Below are 24814 nucleotides of genomic sequence, written 5' to 3' on the forward strand. Positions count from 1 at the left end.
TTGAGTGAGTGTTGAATGAATTTTAGTATAAAAGTTGATGATAATCCTCTGAGTTTGAAATACGGAAGAGAAGAAAGTGTCAAAATGACAGCACATATTCCAGCAGTATCGAAAGCACCATGTTATGAAAACAAATATTATGCATAGCTGTAGAAAGACGAAAGAGATGAAGTTTTGGTTTTATTTAGAGGTTCAACTACAACTGTCCTCAGTATTCCACAATTCTCACTGATTTTTTGGTAGTGTATGCATACTCATGGATATATTGGATATATTTTGAGACTTATTTCATGACATTTAAATCCAACGAATAAATAAATAAAACAAAGGAATGAAAGATTTAACCTATTTAGTATGCATAATGGAAAATTCATGGTCACAAGACGGACAAACTTATGTAAATTAATTTTATTTCTAATTGATATTTTTTTTTTTGTAATAAACTCTTATAATATATTAGAAAGTTCTTAAAAAATAGGTTTATAAGGTGATAATTATCCTCGCTTATATATACTGTAAATTTGATTTTATTTATTGCAGGATTTTCATTAAGATACTAAATATTATTTAGGATGGGATGATTATTTCATATAAAATAAATTATTTTATTTTATTAAAAACTACTTATAAAGAAATTAAAAGTATTTATTTTGTTTTTATGCATATCTTTAATAGAAATGATTGTTTTTAATTACTTAATATCAAATTTAAAGGCTGTAATGAACAGAAGTTGAAAACGACATAAAAATATATGCAGAATATTTGAACGAACAAATTGACATCGAACAAATCACGGCAGCATCCGGTGACAACTAAAATTATTTGTATGTGTTTTCTCGATTTCGTATGAGAATAAGCATTTCTCATTATTTCGTATGATATTTACGCCAATAAATTATTATATCTTAATTCACAGACCATTTCTTTATATTTAATTTAAAATTTAATCTTGTTCACTACAAAAAATATTCATATTTTCTATCAATTTTGTTTTGATTTTTTTTTAAGAAATACTTATAAATTTTTTTACGAAAAAAAAATTTGCAGGAAATTGCTGCCAATGTTTTTGAAAAATATTTTGTATAAAACACTTTTCGCAACAAATTTTGTAGAAAATACTTACGAATTTTATAATTTTGTAGGAAATAATTACTCACGAAGGAATTACTTGCCGATTAAAATTGTTAGAAAAAATAGCAAGAAAAAACCTTTTCTTGCAAATCTTTTTAACAAATTTGCAAGAAAATTCTCATATAATATTAGAATTTGTAGTAGTGGTTGTTAAGAATAGAGTTCACTAATTCGAGTTTATCCAATTCCATAAATTTTCAGAAAAATTAAAAGAGAAAAATAATTTTCCTTAGAAGAAGAAAGACAACTGGTCTATACATTAATTCATATATATTTTATTTTGGAATTAACTAAATTTAAACTCAGATTTTATTTATGGAAATTATCAATAGTTTACTTGATTTTTTTCCCCTCAATTTTTTAAGCTCTAATTTCTTTAAAGTATAAGAAATATTAAGGTAATATAAATTTTGAGCCAAGTTACAAGTGAGCAGTTGATTTTGTGTTCGCTTGATAAGTTTTCATCTGAAAATAATTGAAAAATTAATTGTAAGGTTTTGATTTGGTAAATTAGAAGCTTGAGAAATTATTTGGAAGAAAAGGTATCTTTATTGATATTATGTTAATCTTCTCGAAAGATCCATCGTACTCAAACAATATATAACACAAGTTATTCATTTGAATATAGCAATTAATCTTAAACTTAAACTGTTCAGTTTGAGAGAAAATTGTAAGAATAAGGTAGAAAGACGAAAGGTTTAATTAGTCGGATGATACACTCTCGGTTAGATGTGTCAGCTTGGTACCGTTTATAAAACTAACTGTTGCAATCAAGTTTTAACTTTTGAAAAAATGTCTTAATCATATCTCTTTCAGACAAAAGTTGTTAAAGTCGTTAACTTAATTTATGACTTTTATCACTAAATTTTAATATAAATATCATTACTTAATTTATAAGTCATTTTAAATATCAATACCATTAATGTGTTAATAATTTTTTGTTAAAAATAACTTAATTGAAGCATCTTTTCAAAAGTTAGAATTTAATTGACATCTTTTTAAAAATAGGTATCAAACTGACACATAAAAATAAGAGTGGATACAATTCGACTAACCAAATCTAGATGAAAATATGGTAGGAGTGTGAATGTAATTTTTGTAGGTTTTAAGAATTGAGACAATGTTGTCTTACATGGGACAAAGGGAGTTTGGTGGAAGTCAAAGTTGAATCCAACTATACCCTTCTCTGTACGTAGTTGAGGCAGCAACCATATATATCATATATGTATTATCTATCATATCTAGCATGTGCCCCCAACCAGACCCACATATATGCCAACTCCACTTTATTTTTATCAAACAATCTACGTCAACATACTATTTTACACTATATATATCATCCACTCTCATCGTATATTACGTATGTATTTTGTATATGAATAATGCTTTAAAACAACTTTATAACCAATTACATGGATAGTATCGCCAGAGAAGAAAGAGGAACAACAATATTGGTTATCCATAGGACAACGTCATAGGTTAATTAATAAAAATAAGACCGGTTACATCGTTTCTAAATCTATATCTTTTATTATCTTTTTTTACGTCAAATATATAAGAGAACTTAGACCACTAACCCATACCTTTTTTCAAGATAAATAAATTAATAAATTTCTCTTCTTTTATCTTTATTTACATAGTTCAGAATTAAGTGAGTTTTAAGTTTTTAATTAAGTAAAGATTGCAAAATTAAATATTATTTTAAAATTTTAAGTCAGAAATAATTTCAATTATTTATGTCAATTAAGTTCATATGTCAGTATTGTTGAATCGTTCCATTGCGAAGACCTATCATATTAAACTTGTGTAATTAAAACATGCTTGAGAAAGTTTTTTTTTTAATTTATATTTTTTATTAAATTGTTTATTCAATGAATTGGGTAGGTTGGTGGCAAGAATTAAAATATTATAATATTTTTTATAGTTAATGATTAAATTTTTATAGTTTTCGTTTTACTTTTTTTTTCATATATATATATATATAATTTTTATTTGTATTTAAATAAAACTAATAATCTTAACCTTACTTTTTGACAGATTTATTCGAATCGATTATAATTATAAAAATTGATTTCACTTTCAATGTAGACAATTGATTGTACGCGTTATTAATAACGTTTATAATCTTGGTTATTTCATAGAGTAGTTTTTATCATCCTTCTCACACGTTTTACAGAACAAAATATCAAATCGCATAACCAATAAGCACACAACACGTGTAATAAAGAAACAAAAGGAAGCATGTTCTTCCGCGTTACATTGGCATGGGAAGAACAGTAGTAAGTGGCAGTACCCACCTGGTTTGAGTTGAATGAAAAGAATTTGGTAAAAGTGGCAAACACCGACCCATGTTTCCGTAAGCGGCGGGGACAACTTTCAATCAAACACGCACACGCAGGCACTCGTAGACTCACCCTACGCCATCGCCACAAATTATCAAAGCAAAAACGCAAAGTTACAACCACAAAAAGCCAAAAAGAACAACGTTTAAAAAAGTGCATGCAACTGCAATTGCAAATGCGAAAAATGAAAGGAATGCAAGTCAGCACACCGACCTTGCTGACTCAGTCCCAGTCAACTCCTTCCCACGCCGTTCAAACTTCATCTTCAACCTCAACCAACTACTCCTCTACTACTTTATTTCCTCAGTTTAATCAATTAACTAAATAACATGTTTCAACATCTTCGAGCCCCGAGTGAGAGTGTGTTCAAACTTTCAACGTTCAACGTTCAAATTATAATCCCTATAAGTCCTAACTCACACGCGCACAGAATAAACAAATAAAAATCACCCCCTTTTTTTTTTTTTTTTTTTTCTTTCCTTTATTTGACGCATTCTTGCTGAACTATTCATCTCTCACGGTCTCACCACGCTAGCTTTGACCCGTCACTATATATACCCAAACCTCACACCTTTCTTTTCCCCATCACATTCACACATATACAACGCAACCCTTCTAATTAGATCTGCCCAATAAACATACATACAAAAAAATCGTAAATTTTTACCGTTGAAGAAAAATGGTGTTGTCGTGGACCAGAGGGAGAGTGTTCCGGCGTGCTCGGAAGGGGAAAGAGTTGAGTTCCGGTAGCGATTTGGAGATAGAGATTGCGATCCCCACCCACTTCCGCTGCCCGGTAACCCTGGACATGATGAAAGACCCCGTCACGGTGTCCACCGGGATAACCTACGACAGAGACAGCATCGAGAAGTGGATCGAGTCTGGGAACCGCACGTGCCCGGTTACGAAGACGGAGTTGAACAGCTTCGAGATGATCCCGAACCACTCCATTCGGAGGATGATTCAGGATTGGTGCGTGGAGCACCGCTCCTACGGGATCGAACGGATCCCCACTCCTCGGATCCCGGTGACTCCGTACGAGGTTGCTGACACGTGTACGAGGATCCTGTCGGCGGCGCAGAACGGGGACGAGAACAGGTGTGTGGAGTTGGTGAGGAAGATTAAGGCGTGGGGGAAGGAGAGTGAGAGGAACAAGAGGTGCATAGTGGTCAACGGTGCTGCTCTAGCACTGGCTAATGCGTTCAACATATTCTCACGTGGGTTGGTCGAGAAGAACGTGGTTGTGTTGGATGAGATTCTGGCGGCGTTGACGTGGATGCGTCCTCTTTCCGAAGATGGTAGAACCGTGTTGGGGTCAGTGAGTTCTATTTCTTGCATGGTTTGGTTCATGAATGGTAAACAATTGGCGACAAGGCAGAACGCTGCTTTGTTGCTGAAGGAAATGCGTGTTGAGGCGTTGGTGAAGTGTGAAGGGGTTTTCGAAGCTCTGGTTAACATGGTTAAGGAGCCCGTTGGGAGTAGTTCCTTGAAGGCATGTTTGTCAACGATTTTTAAGTTGGTTAATTCATCAGTGAGTTATAGAGGAAGAACCTGCGAGAGATTGGTGGAGTTGGGTTTGGTTTCGGTGTTGTTGGAGGTTCTTGTTGATGCGGAGAAAGGGGTGTGTGAGAAGGCTTTGGGGGTGTTGGATTGTGTTTGTGATTGTAAACAAGGGTTGCACATGGCTAAAAGCAATGCTTTGACTTTGCCTGTGGTGATTAAGAAGCTTTTGAGGGTGTCTGAGTTGAGTTCGAGCTTTGGTGTTTCGGTTCTTTGGAAGGTTTGTGACAAGACAGAAGAAGGGATGCTGGTGGAGGCTCTTCAAATGGGGGTGTTTCATAAACTCCTTGTTTTGTTGCAAGTGGGTTGTGCTGAGGGCACCAAAGAGAAAGCTACGGAGTTGTTAAAATGGTTGAATGGTTGCAGGAGCAAAGCTGAGTGTGTGGACTCCTCCTTGGATTTCAAACACTTGAAGAAACCCTTCTGATTCAACCACCACTTTCCAATTCCCTTTTGTATAGGCCTTATTGTAGAAACAGGATATTATACTCTTGTACAAACACACACACACACACTCTCATACGGAAGATACAAATTGTATCTCTAACACTCAATTCAAGTTTTGAAATTCATTTTTTAGGCAAGTTTTAGATTTTACACATACGGAGATGCTGAAAGCTTCTTGTAATAATTCACAGATTCAGAGGTACAATAAAAGAACATGTTTCGGTTTATATATGCAACCTGACAAACGTTGATACTTGATCAAGGATTTCTTAAGCATCGTCTATGAAATTATAATATATTGATTAACCTGGGATATTTGATCCATAGGCTATTCAATCCAAATGGAAGCAGGTTTACGAAGAAGCTGCTATTAAGAGAATATATATTCAAATTTTAAGCTACACGGAGGTATCTGTCTTCCTGCATGGAAATATTAAGAACTTGGTTGGGATCGTGGCGCTCGAAATCGTATCCATATATCAGAAAAATCAACATTTAATTTTCAAAGGAAAAAAAAAAACATACTGGTTTAAAAAACTGCATCAAGGTGTCCTTATCTTCGTATAACTTTACACTGTTATTATTTACCCATATTTTATTAGGTTAAGCCATTATTCGATAGTTTTCAATTATATTATTTTCCAGAAGTGGTATCACTATAATATAAAAATGTCTCTTGTTATGAACCATTTTTAGTTAAAAAAGTTTTTAATCGTTATAATAACATATATTTAGATACGAATTTATAAATTAAAAAATTATTAGTTATCAAGATAGTCACTGTTATAAAAAAAAAATTATAATTGATTTTTAAATTAATTTTTAAGATTTAGTTACCAAAATTTTTATTACTAAAAGAATTAATTTTTAATTAATTAGTAAAAAATTCAGTGATCAATTATAATTTTTAATTTATAATAGTAATTAATTTGACAATCAATTATAATTTTTAATTCATAAATATTAATTATTTTAGTAATTAATAATTTTTTATTTTATATATTGATATCTGAATTGATTACTATAATAACTAATAACTTTTAATCATTAAAATTGGTTGTTAATGAAATTTTCTCTAATAATATATCTACCAACTTCGTATGTAGAAACATCCCTATATAAAAAGGTGCATGCATGTAATTATGGATTGCATGGTAGAGGAAACTTCTAATTAGCTCTTAAAATATCATCAAACAATTATGAAAAGATGCACCATCTAGTTAATAGAACTCGATGATGAAGCTTATTATCCCATCTTAGACTTTGCGTACATGAAGTACTTTTGCACATACTCACACAAAAGATTAACATTTAATCCAAATAATAAATTTATGAGTTTTTATATATATTATTAACTTTCACATTTTTATCTATTTTCAAATTTTGATTCACACTTAAATTTTCAACCATTGATATATTGTCCATGAATATCTTAAAAACTCATTAGAGGCCAAGTTTTATAATCTCCTTTATTAATTACCAAGAAAGAAAAATCTTTGTATACATATTACATGAAATGAGAGTTAAAAGCACGAGGAAGAACCAGAAGATACCAACTAAGTAGAACCTATGCTCATGAGAAAAACTTTAAAGAAATCGACTAGAATTCTATAGCCATGGCAAAGTTTTACACTTTCCATGACTCTCCACAACTATTGAAAATGTTGAGTGCCGATGTCATTGTCTCGGAAATATTTATGACTACTTTTGGGGAAAAAAATAAATAGTTATAGTTCAACAAAATATAACAACCGAATTGTTGATCCTGTGCAGCCTATGATAATCACCATGAAGTAAAAGTCCTAGTCTTCCAAGAAGAATACTCTAGCTGAGAGGACTAGTGTATATGTCACATGAAATGAAAGAATTACACCGATCGGTCTTGGTAGCCTCATGCCAGATAATTTTAGTTTCTAAGACCGATCAATTGTGAAGAAAGATAAATCTAGTAATTAAGTATGGGATAATCATGATAAACAAGATTAAAAGGTTAATAGGTCATTGTTATGTTGTTATTAAGGTAAAAAGACTCATTAAAAGACCTATAAATATGATGTGTAAATAAGACGTTTATTATTGTGAAATCTACTACATGTATTGAAATCTGTTTATACCGAATATACTGACTTAAACGTCAAAATGCCTTTGACAAATAGCCTATCAGTTAGACACCGGATAACAAGAAAGAGATTCTTGAAAAAGAAGAATAAGCATTGACAAGAGCAACTCACCGCACATAACAATTATTTGTATATTCTTAGTCCTACGTATAAGAACACTATAAAAGTATATTCACGATCCAACTACAAGAAAAAAAATTCAGGGATATATAATATTCACATATTAAAACCAATCTCAAACCCACTTTTATGTATCAGATATTTGTTTGGCCCAAAAACCAAATATCAGAAAGAAAGCTCATTGTCACACACAGTCCACAAATATTAGTGTTCGACTTTGATCGATTCAAATATTTGAGGCTTAGATCCAACCAAATTTTATTGACGATCAATCCTACACATGATAGTGATGCACTAGCATGCGTTAATCACGCAAACAATTCACCAACAACTTTAGACTTTTAGGTTAAAGGTAACATAATTTAAATTTTGAAGGACCAAAATTAAGTAATTTTGTTTTGCAAGAATGAGTATCGAATTTCAACTATTTTAGAAGATAGAAAAACTGTTTTACATATTTTTTCTGTACGCCTCTATGACATCGTGCTCGGTTTCGGATTTTTGTTATGATTCACCCAAAATGGTGGACCTAATGGCCAAGAAAGAACACTAATATGAACCATAGATTAAAGATGAGAAGGAAGTAAGAGTTCTGTGAGTTACTTTCATTTTCGAGGGTGAAATTCTACTTGTTAAATTTGAATTGTTGGTTGAAATTGTCAAATGGGTAATTGCTGGAAATCTCTTCTCTATTTGATTTATTGGTGCTGAAATGTTATTCTGGGTGTCATGGGGATTACGGTTTGAATCTGAAATTGATCATTGTTGTTCGATAGTTGAATCTTGCCAATATATGATCGTGCCCTTTTGTAATTTATTCTTGTCCGTGGAACCTGAGTAACGGGGGAAAATTATTAAGTTTTGTGGGGTGCAAGAAGTCAAACCCCAATTGAATTTTCTTCGCTTTGAATGTACTGGGCCTGATTGATTAGGCTGAATGGATATTTCTTCCTGCACGCCCATTGATGCTTGTTTCCACTGAAAAAGAATGGTGACTCACAGTTTACTTATATTTACATTGCGAACAAACAACACAACAGAACGGAACACGCAAATCCCACACCCGCAATGGTTGTAAGAGAAAATGAAGCCCATACACGACGAATATGAGAGTTGCGTATGCTCCTCACACAGAGTTAACAAAATTTAATACGAATTTTACATTCAGGATTAGACTTTTACCATTCTGTATTTCGAGATGTATTTGGAATTTGGAAATATATTTTAGATTGTATAATTCAAAATACGTGATTGATATTTAGATTTTACAATCTATAATACATTTTGTAGATTTAGAAGTATATTTCGAATTGTTTGATCCAAAATATATTTTAAAATTTGAAAATATAATTCAGATTATACAATTTGATATACACGTTTATGTTCTAAATTATGTAATTCAGAATATATTCGAATACCCATATTTTGGAATGGTCAATTTAACATTTTGAATGGCAAGTGCTTAAAAGACCCCATCCCAACCCTAGACACCACACCCCACAGTGAAAATGGTGTAGTAAAGAAGGAGAGGAGCTGACTTTTTCATATTTTATTATAAATTTATCAAAGGTAAAATCGGTATATTACATCTATGGGAGTGCATGAACAAAAATAATGGGTGTAGGAAGAAATGGTCAAGCTGAATATAGGAAAATAATTGTAAAGAAGAATGCTTTTTCTCTGGGCCGTCCACTATCGGACCTAAATGTCTTTTTTCATTACAAACATTACAAAAAGAGAGAATTTCTTACCCAATATTATTCTTTTGCACTTTCATTCCGTAAATATGTAAGGAAAAATATTGTTTGACACCATTTAATTTGTATAAGGCTAAAATAATATTAATAAAAGTTAACTTTTACATTTTTAGAAGAAAGATAAAGTAAATAGTAGTGAGAGATAGTATTAAATGATAGTAAAAAAAAAGAATGATATCAAAATATCAATGTCAAATATGAAAATATTCATTAAAAAAGATAAAGGGCAGGCGGGCTGGTATGGGTATAAATTTTTTATTACATCCTATCCCTAATAGAACGGCTCAAAAAAGAATAAAATTAGAACAAAATATTAACTAAATATATTTTAGCAAAAATAAAAATTTTGTAAAAAAATATTATCAAATATTTAATCTTAAAAGAAAATATCATTATAAGAAAGTGTCTCATTAAAATTTAATTTTAATAACTAAAAGTTGTTAGTTACTATGGTAATCAATTTAGATATCAATTTACAAAATAAAAAAAATTATTAGTTACTAAAATAGACATTATTATGAATAAAAAATTATAATTGATTTCTAAAATATAGCAACCAGAGAAAATTGGTCACTAAACTTTAACTTTCCAAGACTTTTTGCTATCAACTATAATTTTTTATTCATAATAGTGACTATTTTACTAGCCAATAATTTTTTATTTTGTAAATTGGTATGTAAATTTGTTATTATAGTGCCTAACAACCTTTGATTACTAAGATTGATTGTTAATGAGATATTTTTTTTTGTAGTGTACATTTTTTTTTAATATCAAATATAACAAAAATAAATTATAATTACATAAATATCAAATAATAATTAGATAAATATCAAATAAAGAAAAGTAAATAATGAAAAGTGTGTCATGGAAATAAGTCACAAAATTAAGAACAAACGAAAAGTAATATAAGTTTTTTAAATTACTTAATAAATTAAAAGTATTGTAGTAATTTAAAATGAGGATGGATATGACAACACACAAATGAAAATGAGAATGATGATGAGATAAAAATGTACATACTCGTCTTTATACCTAATTTGAAAAGATAATGTATTATTCATGTTCATATTCCTATTTAGTCAATACGAAACAGTAGGAAAATGTTCATTTATCATCCCTAATATCTACATTTTTTCTTATGATTTATGAAAAAAAAAAAAAACTTATAGATTACACTATTTGAAAGTAATTTTTTATTATAAACAAACTTCAAAATTGCATAATTCGAAAGTCATTATGGTTTGTACAGTTCAAAATATTTTTTATTTCTAAATTGAATCATTCAGAAACTTTTGTTATTTTTGAATTATAATATTTATAAGTAAATTTTTCTTTTACATAAAGGAAAATTTCATATTATGCCATCTAAATTTTAGTTTTCCATTATAGATTTCACAATCCAAATGTGATTAATGAATTTTAAATTACCCAATCTACAAATTATCTTTTACATTAAAAATAAACTTATAAATTACATAGTCGAAAATATATATTTTTTCATTAAAAGATTTCCAAACTATATAATGTAAAGTGAAACATGTAAAGTAACATTTTCCCTTACTATAAATATAGGACATAATACATTAGTTTATATTCATCTTTTTAACCTATTACCTATTCTGAATCATAAAGTGTTATTTTGTCTTTCCAATGAATTCTCTACTAGCGAAACCATCATAAAGATTAGGTCAATCTATCCCTCCTTGTACATTATATAGTGTTTTTTTAAGCCTTTATTATTACATCTTCTATTGTTAGTGAACTTTGCTTGCAATAAAATATTGGTAAGCAAATTCATCGAAAAATATTGTTTCCATAATTGTAAAATTCGTAATTTTTGGAGGATTTGAGACTTGGGATAAAAATGTTTTCAACAATTTTCCTAAAGTCTTCTTTCTTTTTCAAATTTTTATTAAATATGTGACTAAATACCTTGAAGCCCACAATTATGGGAGCTGGGCGAGAAAAGTAGGTCACCCCATCCGTTTTCGACGTGCCGCGTAGAAGCAAAACTATGAGACAACCCTCATTGTCCCCCTAAAGATACACAAATCTTTCATTCCCAAATCTTAAAGTGTGAAGAGAGTCCCATACACAACATGTTCCTCTGCCACCAACACCCACATGTAAAAAAAATATTTTACTCTCAATTTTCTTTTAAATATTAGTGTCTCATTTTCAAAAGAAATACGCTTTCAGTATCAAATATTAAATTTCAAAGACTGAAATGTTTTCCCCAAACCATTTTTAATCTTTAAATAATAAGTTTGTATTGTTTAATAAGTTTTCTCTACTCGTTGACCAGATTCTGACCGTCGATGATACATCATCAACGCTTCCCACAGTTCCACGCGAAATGACGAATATACCCACGTGAAGAAATTCAAAGGCGCCAATGCTTTATAACCGAATTAGTTCGTTGAGTTAAAGCTTTCTTCTGCTCTCTTCTCTGGTTTGCACTCTGTTCCTCGCACCAAATCACGATGCGAGAGTGATCGTAATCGAAGCCCAAACCATTTCCTCATATTCATCATAGTTCGCAATGTCTTTCACTCTCATCGAAGCCTGCAAGAAGCGAAAACGGTGGCCAAAATTTTTCAGGTTTCACTCCTTCGGTGACCCTGGTATTCCAATTGTACCTTTGGGTACTTTCCGCGATAATGTTCGGGTTTTCCTTCAAGAAGCTGGAGAACCTGAAGATTATAGTGTCTCCGGGAACCCCCTATGGTGTACCCTTCTCATCCATGATAAGTCCAACGTAATGGCTCCTCTTTACACCGTCGAAGAGCACGTCTACCACTCTTCGCACCCCTTCTGTGATCACTGCCGCTGCGTAGGTTCGTTTCCGATTTCAATTTCTTGGGTTTCCTTTGGTTTCTGTTTCTTGAAATTGGGTTGGCTCAAATTCGGGCTTTTGAGCTCTTTTCTGAAATGGATGTGATTGCGTTCTGTTCGTGAAAAGAGTTTATTTTTTTACGTATTTTTTTATTTGTTCTCGTCGTGATTGAGTTATCTGTTTCGGTGCCGGTTTTGCTACTTGTGATGACGAGGGTTTTTTCCAGTTTTGGATTTTTCTATCGTAGGGTAGACTTAGCTCATGACTATTGAGGGGGATATATTAGTGATCAAGTTGGTTTGAGAAAATTTCATCTTTAACTTTTATCTTATATTTTGAATTACAAAAACCATACTTTAGCAATTTTAAAAGTGTGTAAAGCAATGCAGACTTCTGAAAACAGAGACAAAGTGAATAAAAATGACATTTTTTTTTCATTAGAAAAGAAAAGAGAAACATTTTTTCACGACTAGTTTTCCAAAAGTGATGATTCATTTATTGGTTGGAGGTTTGACGATTTCTGAGTGGGTTTTAGAAACCGAAATTGGCTGATACTGATGCTGATATTAACACCCTGTTTGGTTAATAATTGATAGGTTGGAGTGGCCATTTTGTATCAAAGAGAAGGTATCATTTTATAATCCCGATGGACAGTGGGTGGCATAAGCCCTTAGATGAAGATTCTATAGATAATCAGAGGCATCTGTTGCATGGGGTGATTCATTGCAATGGATATGGCCATTTGCTCTCTGTAAATGGCATTGAAGGAGGCTCCAAGGTTCTTAGTGGCAGAGAGATTATGGATCTATGGGATAGGGTATGCACCAACCTCCGAGTAAGGTAAAGAAAATCCCAACTCAACGTTCATCTTCATTCTCGTTGTGTTAAATTAACTTATTGAGCGTTCAAGGGTCGACATTTTTTATGATATCAGGAAAGTTGCAGTTGAAGATGTTTCGTGTAAGAGGTCTATGGACCTTCGCTTACTTCATGGAGTCGCCTATGGACACTCCTGGTTTGGCAGATGGGGTTATAGATTTTGCCGTGGAAGCTTTGGAGTGACAGAACCAAACTACAACGAAGCAATGACAACGCTGGGCTCCTTGGAGCTAGACATGATTGCAAAAGATTTGAGTAAGACAAAGTACAACAAAGAAATCAAACAAATGATTCGGTGCTATAGAGATATGAGTGAGACTCACATTATCTCACTCAGGGATCTCCTAAGGTTTATGCTTACTGTAAAGTCTTCCCGTTCTCCAGCGCCTAAGATAACAGTCTCCTATTCTGCCGCCGCTGATTCTACCTGTTCAGCATTAATGTCAAGAAATTCAACCAAACACACTCTTCCAACCAGATCAAATTCCATGAAGGAGAAATCTGTTAGGTATAAGAAGTTCAGCAATGCAGTGACTAACATGGATAGTAGGTGGCCGACAAGGAGGCTAGAGTTTGCAGCTCAAGTGATTGTGGACGCACTGAAAGAAAACAAGGCTGTTAAACCAGGCACAGGTGGGATGGCAAGGCAAGATGTGAGAGATGCAGCTAGGCTTCACATTGGTGACACAGGTTTACTTGATTATGTACTTAAATCACTGAACAATGTCATTGTTGGAAACTACGTTGTTCGTCGCATGGTGAATCCATCAACTAGAATTCTAGAGTACACTATTCACGATCTTGGCAAGGGGTACAAAGCCCCTGAACTGGAGACTGAGGGAATGGCTTATGTAGATCAACAAGTAGTAGAGTCATCTTGGGTGCCCGGTAACGATGTTTACTGCGATGTACTGTTTTTGTACAAGAATGTGCTATTGGGCTACCCTGATTCAGAAGTAGTGGACTTGGCCATTCAGACAATTCTAGACAGCAGATACTTTGTAAAGGAGTGGGGAGAGAGGGATGAAATAGAGGAGCAGTCATTGACATTCATTTGCCGGCTGCAACCAAATTTTGTGGACAAAAAGTATGAGTTGAAAGGTCTACCATGTGGTGAGGTTGTGGTGGTTCCGCTGCATGCAACGGTTGGAGACTTGAAGAGGGCTTCTGAGGCTGCTCTGAGGGACACTTACTGCATTGCAGAAAGGCTTATAGTGACAGACATTAAACAGCTTATGGGAGTGAGTGATGAGGAAGTGCTGTTTGGACTAATCCAGTCCGGTGTAGAACTTTGTGTGAGGGGAATTGCCATTGATTTGTGCACGAATTTGAAGTATCAGGGTGGATCTGATAACTGGAAGGTGAGATGCGAGTGCGGAGCTCAAGATGATGATGGGGAGAGAATGGTGGCTTGTGACATTTGTGAAGTGTGGCAGCATACTCGCTGCTGTGGCATTGATGATTCTGAGACAGTGCCACCACTTTTTGTCTGCACTGGTTGCTGTGATTCACTCGTACCCTCCAGGACCGAATCATCCTTTTGTGCAGATTCTCCTGATTCTTTTCTCATTTCAGCAGATCCTTCTCTTCTGCTAGAATATGAGTATGCGTGATTAAACACTGTTGTAACATCACTTGCTTAGAATTAGAGTATACCTTTTTTTTTTCTCTGTTCTCATTTCAATTGTTCATATATTTTGGTCTTATTTTTTTCACACCTCTTTTCGTTGATGAGGTATGTTAACGTCTCCCATCTGAGACGTTGGTTTTATGTAGGTGGTACCAAAGAATAGCTCCCTTTGTTTTTTTATTCCTTGGTGATTTTATACTTTCAAGTGAAGGAAAAAACAATGCGAAAGTTGAAGGAATCAACAATGAGGAAAAACTGTTGTATCATGGTTGCTCAAAATTAGTTTTTTTCACGTGGTGTTTTAATGTCCCTTTTGAAGTAACGTTTTATTTCCCCCCTTGGTGATCTGATACTTTCAATTCGGTGAAGGAAAGATAGTAAGTGGAAGGAATAGTACTTGTCTTAATTAGATTTGTTCATGTCTCAATTCGAGCTTTACCTACAAAACTCCACACAAATAGGGTTTTCGTTTGGTTTGGGTCAACAATTTGAGATATTATTATAGTATAAACTTCTTCATCAACTTTGTAAATGTTATAATTGAATTAATGACTGAAAAATAGCACCAGTAACATAAAAAAAAAAGTTTGATTCATTGACATCATAAACTACCACAATAAAAAAGGTAAAGTTGAGCGCATTAATATCTAAATGTAATGACATGGTGATTGCTCCTCTAGTTTAGAGCTAAATTAAACCTTTTTGGTAATGAAATTTGGATGGAATTGAACTTATCGTAGAATGAATAACACGTGTCCATTCGTTAAACATTTAAATAAGATAAGAAAACAAGAAAAAAAAAATTATTAAGAAATCTTACAAAAAAAAAAAGTCACAATAGTAGGAAAAACTAATCTAGAGAGGAAAATATATGTTTATGCGCCCATATAGACTCTTTATAGCTAGCAAATAGATCTCATATATGTTGGCAATTGAAAATATTGTTTTAATTCAATACCAAAAACCCGTTAATAAAGTGCATTTAATAATAAATAATAATATTGTATGTCTTCATCAAAACGCAGATGATAATAGCTAGGAAAGTGTACAGCTACCTTTTTAAAAGTTTAATTAATCATCAAGAAGAGTTATATTTTCCTTTGAGTTTTTTCTTAAAAGTTTGAGCTTAACCTACAAAATCATCTATTCCAATACTCTTTATTTTTTAATACCTTCTTAATTTAATCTAGTTGAAAACATAGTTTTAGAGAAAACGAATCAACCATCTCTGATAGAGTCTTCTTTTTCGCTTTTACACATTTATCATTGCACAACAAAAAAATATCTAATCGTCATCGTATATTTCTGGGACAAAATGCTTCTGATATTCTCCACATGAACTAATTTTCTCAAATTGTGAAATTTGAACTCTTCATCCTTTAGACAGTTCAGATTATATTTCTTTAAAATGAAAGAAAGTAGTTTAACCAATCCTATCAAATAGACCTACTATATTGTCATATGCATGGTGTTAATAAATGCTAAAAGATTTCTTTCTGTTTCAACCACGAAATCCACAACAATAAAACATGATATATATATATAGTACTACATGACATGATAATATCAAAGTTCAATCCACAAAATACCAATTAATATCCATAATATTTTAAGAATTGAAACACAGTAATAATTAGTTCAAATGTCAGGGTCAATAAACTCCAAGATGCAATTTATTCGAATCTTCCATATCCAGATGAAGGGCATGTGACATACTTGAGAGTTTCAGAAGAAGGGAGCTCTATGGGGTGATCCCTTTCTTTTCCTCTTTTGTGGCTTTTGAGGTTCAGAAACAGTTTCCTCTTTCTTTTCCTGCTGAGGGGGAGGACGAGGAGTCTGGATGGAAATGAAGGGAGGAGTTGAATCATCAGGGTTATTTAAAACAGCTCTAACCTGCAAGTTTAGATGTAAACCAGTAAGAGACTAAAATTATATGAAGAACAATACATGGTTGTGATTGCCAAATTATTGTCATCACCTTGCAAGAAATGGAGCAATAGCGATATAAATCAGGTTCAGTCAATTTTCTTTTGCAAGTATTGCATGATGTCTCATTGTTTGCTGTTGAACCAGAATGTGGTAGAGGATTCAGTGAAATAACCAGTCGCTTGTTGCATTTGTAAGGCTGCAACCAGAAAGGAACCAAATCCACACATAGCTTATAACATTCATTTTGAATGTTATACATAAAATATTTAGCATGAATAAAAACGTATCATATTATGTATCATACCTGAATTTGTGAGGTGTCAATATACTTTTCCATAGTTGCAAGAGAGACAACATCCTTGTAAACATGCCTATAGATTTTCAGTATTTTGTGATGGCGATGAGGACCTGAAGCTATACAGTATTGACAAACTGACAAATTGCAGTTTATACAATACTTGTTCAACTCATTCTTACGGAATGGATGAGTTGAGCACGAATTAAAGAAAATTTTTCTCAGAAAAGCCTCAAGCCACCTTGGTTTGTGGATTTTTCGTTCCTCCACTTCTTGTTCATCCTACAAAGTAAATAATGTCAAATAAGTTTGTACTACAAAAAGAAATCAATGTTCATTTCACATCGTTATTTATCCATTGATCTTTTTGTTAACTTTATTATTTTTCTCCTCTTATAACCAAAGTAATCATCTTACATAAATGTTATGTCATTACGTTTTAGTGTATATTAATAAGTTCAAGTTCATTTTGTAGTTTTATGAATATCCTTTCATGGCCATGACAACAAAAATCTCTATATATATTATGTGAGTCCATTAAAAAAATGTAATACATTACTGTCAAATTATTCACCAATTCAGATTTAGTTATTTTCTTATTGGAGGTTGTGTTATAAATGCCACAAATCAAGTTATTTGCCGTAAGATTTCAGAATTAAGATTGATGTTTTATCTAGTTTAGTGTAGGACTCCATAGTAGTGAGCAAAGACTCAGAACAACAAGCAGATTCTAATATTAGTGGAGTTGACTGTGAGATAGTTTGGTCCATAGAATATATTCTAAGAAGGTTCATTCTTGAAAATGTTGTATGACTTTGGAGTGACACATTCTTTTGTGTTCAAATTATGTATTGAATAGTTGAAACTTCCATTGAGTGAGCTTAAGTGTGATATATTGATGTATATATGAAAATCTAGTATGGTGATTGCATCTTCAGTATGCTCTAGATGTAAGGTGTTTGTTGAGGGATCCAAGTTCAAGATAAATCTTGTTGATATAACTCTAAAGGGCATGGATGTGATCTTAGATATGTATTAATTATTTATCAATCCCATTCTTATAGATTATGGAAAAGACTAATTCATATATGTTAGTCTTTATAAGGATGGTATATTTTAAACTCAATCATTTTTTTCCAAGATGTACAAGATGGTGCAAAGTGCTTTACGATGTTGGCTCAAATGGTGGCAAGTGATGATAGTTTAGTGGAAATATGCAAGTTGTGTAGGAATTCATGGATGTGTTTTTGAATTAGATCGTGAGTTATTACCTTCAATACAGATAGACTTCTTTATTGATATAGTTTAGAATGTGGACCAATATGCATGACGTTATACATGATGACGTTAGTAGAGTTGGAAACATTGAATAAATAGGTTTTGTTTTTTTTAGAAACAATTAATTAGACAAAGTGTTTCTGTACGGGGTGTTCCAAGGTTGTTGATAAAGAAAAAAGATAGATAATCAAGATTGTGCATTGACTATAGGCACTTGAATAGAATAAATATTTGTTGTTTAACATTGATGATTTGGTGAGTCAGATACATGGAATAGTGGTACTCTTCAAGATTGATTTGAGATCTAGATATCATTGTATTAAAGTAAAGATTGAAGATGGGAAAAAACAATTTTCAAGATATGGTATGGTCATTGTATGTAATTTTGCATTTTAAGGTGATTAATGCTCCAATTATATCCACATATTACATGAATAAGATTTCCAGACCATATTTATATCTATTGTTGGAGTGTTTATTGATGACATAAAAACTTGAAAGACACTTCAGGCCAATATTGTATATTTTGAGAGAGAAATAATTGTATGTGAAATTGTCCAAGTGAGGATTCTAGATGTTAGAGGTGTACTTTTTGGAACATGCTCTCTCAATTGAAGGGATTTTTATTAATTTCTCTGAAGTTGAGGTTGTTCCATAGTAGGACCATTCTAAGACAACTATAGAGATAAAGAGTTTTGTTAGGTTGGCTGGTCACTAAAAGGTTCATAGAGGGAGTCTGAAAGATAGTGACTCTTTTAACTCAATTGACCTATAAAGATAAACATTTGGTTTAAATAGAAAAATGGGAGTAGTGTTTTTTTTTGGGTTGTAATAGAGGTTAAGTAGTGCTCCAAGAAGGATAATATGGATATTTACACAAAGATTCATAAAACAATGTCAATATCTAACATTATGATCAAAGAGCTAGTTGATAAGTGTCTAAAATACGTAAAATTTTTAAATAAATTTTACATTTATCATGCTTTAATTGATCACATTTTTGTAAGTAAAAATCCTTTTTATTTATAATTACAGAATGAGGTACTAAAAAGAAGAAAAATAGGAAACTGATGAATCTTTTATGATTTTGCAACAATTTCACGAATAATTAAAGATGATGTAGTTGATCCCTAAAATATGTGGCTGAGCTCCAGTAAGGTGGTTAAAGAAAGATCCAAAATGTGACTTTTAAAGCTGAGCCACAACAAAATGGTGTTCAACATTGAAGGTGGAACATGGCTGAGACATAAGAGAATGATGTTTAACACTTAAGAAGGTGCACGGATGAGCCACAAGAAGGTGGAGTTGAGTCATAGAAGAAAACCCTTCAGAGAAGGAAACCTCTGTGTCTAAGTGCCAAAAGTTAGGTTGAGCACCGCAAAAAAATTTATATAAATAAAGACCTCAGTCCTCATTTTAGACATTGAGTGGAAAGTTAGAAATGTAGTAGTAGAGTATGACTAGGTCTGTGAGGCTAAAGAGAGATGCTTTTATTGTAAATTTTATGCCTAGATGATGTTGAAATTGTATTGCAATATTCTGAGTAGTTCAACTATCTCGTGTTCAAGTTTTGATGTAATAAGTTCTAATTCTATGTACTTCTATTTTTTGGATATTTATCTATACTTTCATTCAATAGTTTGCGGTTTGATTTATGCTTAATGATGAATTGACAACTTATCTATTTAACTAGTTTGGATTGAGTTGGAAAACTGATCACAAACTGTGGTCCAATCAAATCATCACACTCTTACTAAAGGTTCCCATAAGATGTAGAAGGTGTGCTGTATGAAAGAGTCCTGCACTTAAGGCAAGAAATTCATTCAACAAGGAGTGGAGAAATCGCACTGGGTCTGAAGTTCTTAGGTTTTAGTGATTCGGGAATGAACCTAGATCTACTTTTAAGAGTACTCTCAGGACCATTGAATGATTTGCACATTAAATAGACAATATATTAGTGGCACAGTAGAAAAAAAATGAGACGAAATCCAATCATAGTCTCCACTCCATTCAATCTATATAATATATGCTAATATCAATATTTTCCAAAAGAAAACCGAAAAATAAACTATTACTATAATTTCTAAATCCCCATAGATATGATAATCCTCATTCGACTATCCTACAACTGATGCGGTGTACTTGCCAATAGGTCACACAACTTTTAAAACTTACTTTTGTGTGATGTTGGAGCTTTTGAAGCTCAAGTCCCATGAACTAAAATTGTTGAGCCTTAAGCTCAATAGACTAAAATTCTCAACTAAAATTTACCCCATCATCACCAATGTTGTTGGAAGCTATCAAATATAAGTCTTTATGTAACAATAATATATGATCATATTAGTCGCAATATACTAGCAATATACTAGTCATGACTAATGATTTCCTCAATATTATCTGAAGAAAAGAAGTATTAGAGAATTGTTGAGTATTGATCAAACTAATTTTTTAGTTGGATAAGATGAGATACTAAGGTTTAAAGGAAGAGTATCTCTCATGCGTTAAAGATAATGATTATTGACGAGCATTACACAGTTATAACAACATGTTATGACAATTAAAAAAAATATATATATATATATATATATATTTATATATGAAAATGAAGTATCTTTATTAACTTTATTACCCATTTACATGGGTGGTCCAAGAATATGATATCATGTGGGTCATTTGTGAATAAATTAACAAATAGTACTCACTTTATACAAATAAACTTAAGTATTTATGTGCGTGTATATAAGAATAATTGTACATCAAAAGGACAATTAGACTACATGAAATACTTGTGGGTATAGTATTTTAACAAAGATATTAGGCTTCCTTCCAAGTTTTGCTAGACACTACATAAAGCTACTAGGACTAGTTTGACTCTTAGTTCAATGTACCATTCTCAAATAAATACAACTTCGCATAAGACTATTCAATAGTGAGGATTTATTAAAGATTTGTTTACTAGATCATATAGATAGATGAGTCTAAATAGACTAACAAACTATAAAAATATCAATTCTACTGCGAAATTTTAGCATTGACAAGTCAATTCACCAATTCCGATTCATTTTCATTTTCTAATAAATTTTGTTAAATGTATCTTTCTTATGTTAAGAAAAGAGATTTTTAATCTCTATTTTATACTAAAAGTATAAGCGATATTTATTACTTTTTATAATACTTAATTCATAATAATAATTAAAATATATAGAAGATTGGTGATGATAGAGATACTTTAAAAACTAAACTAAACATTTATAACATCCCGTAAATTAATTAATTTCATAGTGGTACTGAATTATATAATTGAATGTTATAAACATGAACAAATCAAATTTAAAATTGTGTACTAAATAATTTTATGTAACAATGTAGCTTAATATACATAAATTCATTTGACAAATCATATGCTAAATAAAAAAAATATTATATATATATATATCAAATATAATTAATATATTATAATTAATTATTAAAAATTTGATACTATAGTCAAATCTAATTATGATAAAATTGAATGTACAATAGTAATAAAACTTAAGAGATCTATTGTATACTAAAATACCTTTGGATTTTTCTATTTTAAATTTATTGAAGATTTTTTTTTTCATTATAAAAAAGATAAAATTTCAACGTATAATATATAAGTATATTTTATAGTAATTAATTGTTATTTAATAATGTATTTTTAATGTAGACACTTATTCATATGAAATTCTATATTTTATTTAAAATCACATTATATTTATTGAATTTAATATATATATATATATATATATATATATATATATATATATATTAATAAATTAAATTAAAATAATATTATATAAAATAAATACATTAATTAATATTTATATCAAAATTCTAAATATTTGGAAATTCGTTTATCTAAATAACACATTTAATAATTGCATTGATATAAAAATAGTACAAGGATTATTGCAAAGAAATTTTATAATATATTCTACAATAATTTTTTATGATAATTAATTTTCTTTGTACTTTACTATAATTTTCTTAAACACTCTATGGCTATCTAACAATTCACAGGCAATGTTTATAGAAACTAAACACTCTATATATTTATATATGTTAAGACATTACATTTTGCAAAAATTACTGCGTTTATTGAAAAAGTCTATATATTTAGAAATTCATTTATCTAAATAATAGATTTAATAATGCATTAAATAAAACAGCGTAAGGATTGACGTTACAAAGAAATTTTATAGTATCATCTACAATAAATTTTTATGATAATTAATTTTCTTTGTACTTTACTATAATACATTAAAAGTCATATTAATTATAATGTTTAATGTATTGACTGTATAACAATTCATAGGGAATGTTTATAGAAATTAAACTCCATATATATATTTATATATGTTTAAGACATTAAATGTTGAAGAAAACTACTGTGTTTATTAAATATATTTCATCTGTATAGAGGTTCACATGATATATTACATTTATGTAGTAAAACCAAAATTTAATATTATTATTAATGTCAATAAATACAAGAACCAATACTTTGTAAGAAGAATTCTATTTTTGATTATGTTCTGTAATTTAATTCTTTAAATAACAAAAAAAAGTAATCACTATTTCAATATTTGTGTTTGCGTATTTAATAATTACTTTTACTAAATAATATATTTTAATATAAAATTTATATTTAAAGTAAGATATTTAATAAACATACACCATAATGTTTCAAATATTAGTTATGTTGAATTTAATATATATTGCAATAAATGTTTTATAAGAAAAATATTCTTTTATCTTATATATATATATATATATATATATATATATATATATATATAGTATTAATCAATTAATTTTTGACAAAAACAATTTTGTTCAAGTTATTTTTTCAGCAGACCAGTCTGATGTTGATAAAAAAAATCAATAAAATAGAAAATTTAAGCTTGATTGGGATTTTTCTTGCTTTCTATGCTTGAAGAGTGTGATAATTTTCATTGAAACAAAAAGTTGTAAACAAAGTTTGAAAAACCTAAAAAAACTTGTCATACTCTTTTCCACTTTAATCTTGGTTTTTGTATGAAATTGAACCCAAGAAATCAATTGTTAATAATTCTGCCATTTCATGTTTCTTCTCCGGCTAAATAATTATCCAATTTCATTTAATAATATCACTCTCCTCTTTCCATAGTTCACAAATTGTGCTCTATAAATTCTTGATAAAAGGAACTAAGCATAGAAAACAAAGTTGGTAAAAGAAGCATACCCTTATCAAAAGAACAATTTTTTTTTTCACACAATTCTTTTCTGTGAAAGGGGATATATATATATATATATATATATAAATGAGTAGAGAAAAGAGATTAAAGTATATGGTAAATGCCACTGAATTTAATTTAACATGTAGAAAATATAGAGGAAAATTTGTGTGGGCACATACCTTGTCAACTTGTCTGGAGGAAGAAGCACTCATCATGTCCTTTCTTGCAGAATAAAATTGAAATGAAATTAGATTAATATTTCAAAAATGAAAAGATGTTGAAGGAGGAAATGCATACTCAATTGCATGAATGAGATGAATAGCGAAAGTAACGAGAGAAAAGAATACCTCTGAATTTGTAGTGTTTGAAGAAGAAAGAGTTGAAGAACACGCGGCGAATGAAAAAGACAAATAAAGACTCCGGAAAATGGGCATGAAACGGAAGCGTTTGTGCTCGCTCAACTTGTTCAAAAATCGATGAGAGTTTCACATAAATTTGTGGCCCTAACCCCAATTACTATTCTCCTTTATAAAGGCATTAATTAATGTTTTAAATTCAGAAGAGGCCATTTTTTTGCTGATGAAATATTTATTATTAAGGTAGATAATTTTGTATACAAAGATTAATGGCTACATTATTTGAATAACACAACCATTTAAGAATAATGATGATTTTTTCAATAAATTCAAAGTTCAATCTTATCATATTAAAGGTAACGGAAATAATGCTTTGTTAAAAAAAATGTTACTTTAATAAGATATTTTAACTTATATAATTATAATTATGTAATTTTGATATTTCTATCTTAATTACGTTTTATTAGTTTTTAATTTTAGTAGGAATAATTCAAAAAATACGTGTTTTCAATTAAGTTTTTATTAAATTTCGTTAGTATATTGAGCACTCAACTTCTTTATATTTTTTAATTTAGTATATGATAATAAAATTCTTATGTTTTTAATCATCTTCACATACATCTTGAACGAGTTTTTTCAATGTTGTTGAGCCCAAAGTGGTTGACAAACTATAATAGGATTACAGGACATGGGTGACAATATGAGTATGGTCCATCGGGCGGGCCTACAGGCTCGTAAAAATAATGTGGGGTGGGACAGGACAATGAACCTGCAGACCCACAAAAATAATGTGGGGTGGGCCAGGACAGTGAACCTGGAGGCCAGTAGTGGTCCATCCCGCCGAAGTCAGCAACCCGCGCGAATCACGGTCCACAAGCTCGCTTAAAAAAA

General features: G+C 30.9%; 3 protein-coding genes across 3 annotated transcripts; 2 read left to right on the forward strand and 1 right to left on the reverse strand.

The window, feature by feature from the left end:
• The first annotated feature begins 3973 nt into the window (after positions 1-3973).
• Positions 3974-5707, forward strand: LOC114194376 (U-box domain-containing protein 20). Its single transcript, XM_028084553.2, has one exon. The coding sequence runs from the start codon at positions 4153-4155 to the stop codon at positions 5458-5460; it is 1308 nt and encodes a 435-aa protein (XP_027940354.2). The 5' UTR covers positions 3974-4152; the 3' UTR covers positions 5461-5707.
• A 6312-nt stretch (positions 5708-12019) lies between these two features.
• MMD1 (RING/FYVE/PHD zinc finger superfamily protein) lies at positions 12020-14900 on the forward strand. The gene is made up of 3 exons (XM_028085496.2): positions 12020-12314; positions 12910-13153; positions 13248-14900. The coding sequence occupies exons 1-3, from the start codon at positions 12020-12022 to the stop codon at positions 14803-14805; spliced, it is 2097 nt and encodes a 698-aa protein (XP_027941297.1). The 3' UTR covers positions 14806-14900.
• Positions 14901-16381: 1481 nt separating this feature from the next.
• Positions 16382-23873, reverse strand: LOC114193210 (protein RGF1 INDUCIBLE TRANSCRIPTION FACTOR 1-like). The gene is made up of 4 exons (XM_028082929.2): positions 23747-23873; positions 17056-17328; positions 16801-16947; positions 16382-16715 (listed from the first exon to the last, which is right to left on the reverse strand). The coding sequence occupies exons 1-4, from the start codon at positions 23780-23782 to the stop codon at positions 16548-16550; spliced, it is 624 nt and encodes a 207-aa protein (XP_027938730.1). The 5' UTR covers positions 23783-23873; the 3' UTR covers positions 16382-16547.
• Between the last annotated feature and the right edge of the window lie 941 nt (positions 23874-24814).

This window comes from Vigna unguiculata, chromosome 8 (assembly GCF_037176805.1).
Source record: "Vigna unguiculata cultivar grain cowpea cultivar isolate G323 ecotype 2 chromosome 8, ASM3717680v1, whole genome shotgun sequence".
NCBI lineage: Eukaryota > Viridiplantae > Streptophyta > Magnoliopsida > Fabales > Fabaceae > Vigna > Vigna unguiculata.

Excerpts from the sequence above, each read along its gene's own strand:
- LOC114194376 (XM_028084553.2), top strand. The coding sequence starts at position 4,153 with ATGGTGTTGTCGTGGACCAGAGGGAGAGTGTTCCGGCGTGCTCGGAAG.
- MMD1 (XM_028085496.2), top strand. The coding sequence starts at position 12,020 with ATGTCTTTCACTCTCATCGAAGCCTGCAAGAAGCGAAAACGGTGGCCA. Across the intron at positions 12,315-12,909 it reads TGATCACTGCCGCTGCGTAG|GTTGGAGTGGCCATTTTGTA; the intron begins GTTCGTTTCCGA and ends AATAATTGATAG. Across the intron at positions 13,154-13,247 it reads TGCACCAACCTCCGAGTAAG|GAAAGTTGCAGTTGAAGATG; the intron begins GTAAAGAAAATC and ends TTATGATATCAG.
- LOC114193210 (XM_028082929.2), bottom strand. The coding sequence starts at position 23,782 with ATGATGAGTGCTTCTTCCTCCAGACAAGTTGACAAG. Across the intron at positions 17,329-23,746 it reads CCTCCAGACAAGTTGACAAG|GATGAACAAGAAGTGGAGGA; the intron begins GTATGTGCCCAC and ends TTTACTTTGTAG. Across the intron at positions 16,716-16,800 it reads ATTGCTCCATTTCTTGCAAG|GTTAGAGCTGTTTTAAATAA; the intron begins GTGATGACAATA and ends CTAAACTTGCAG.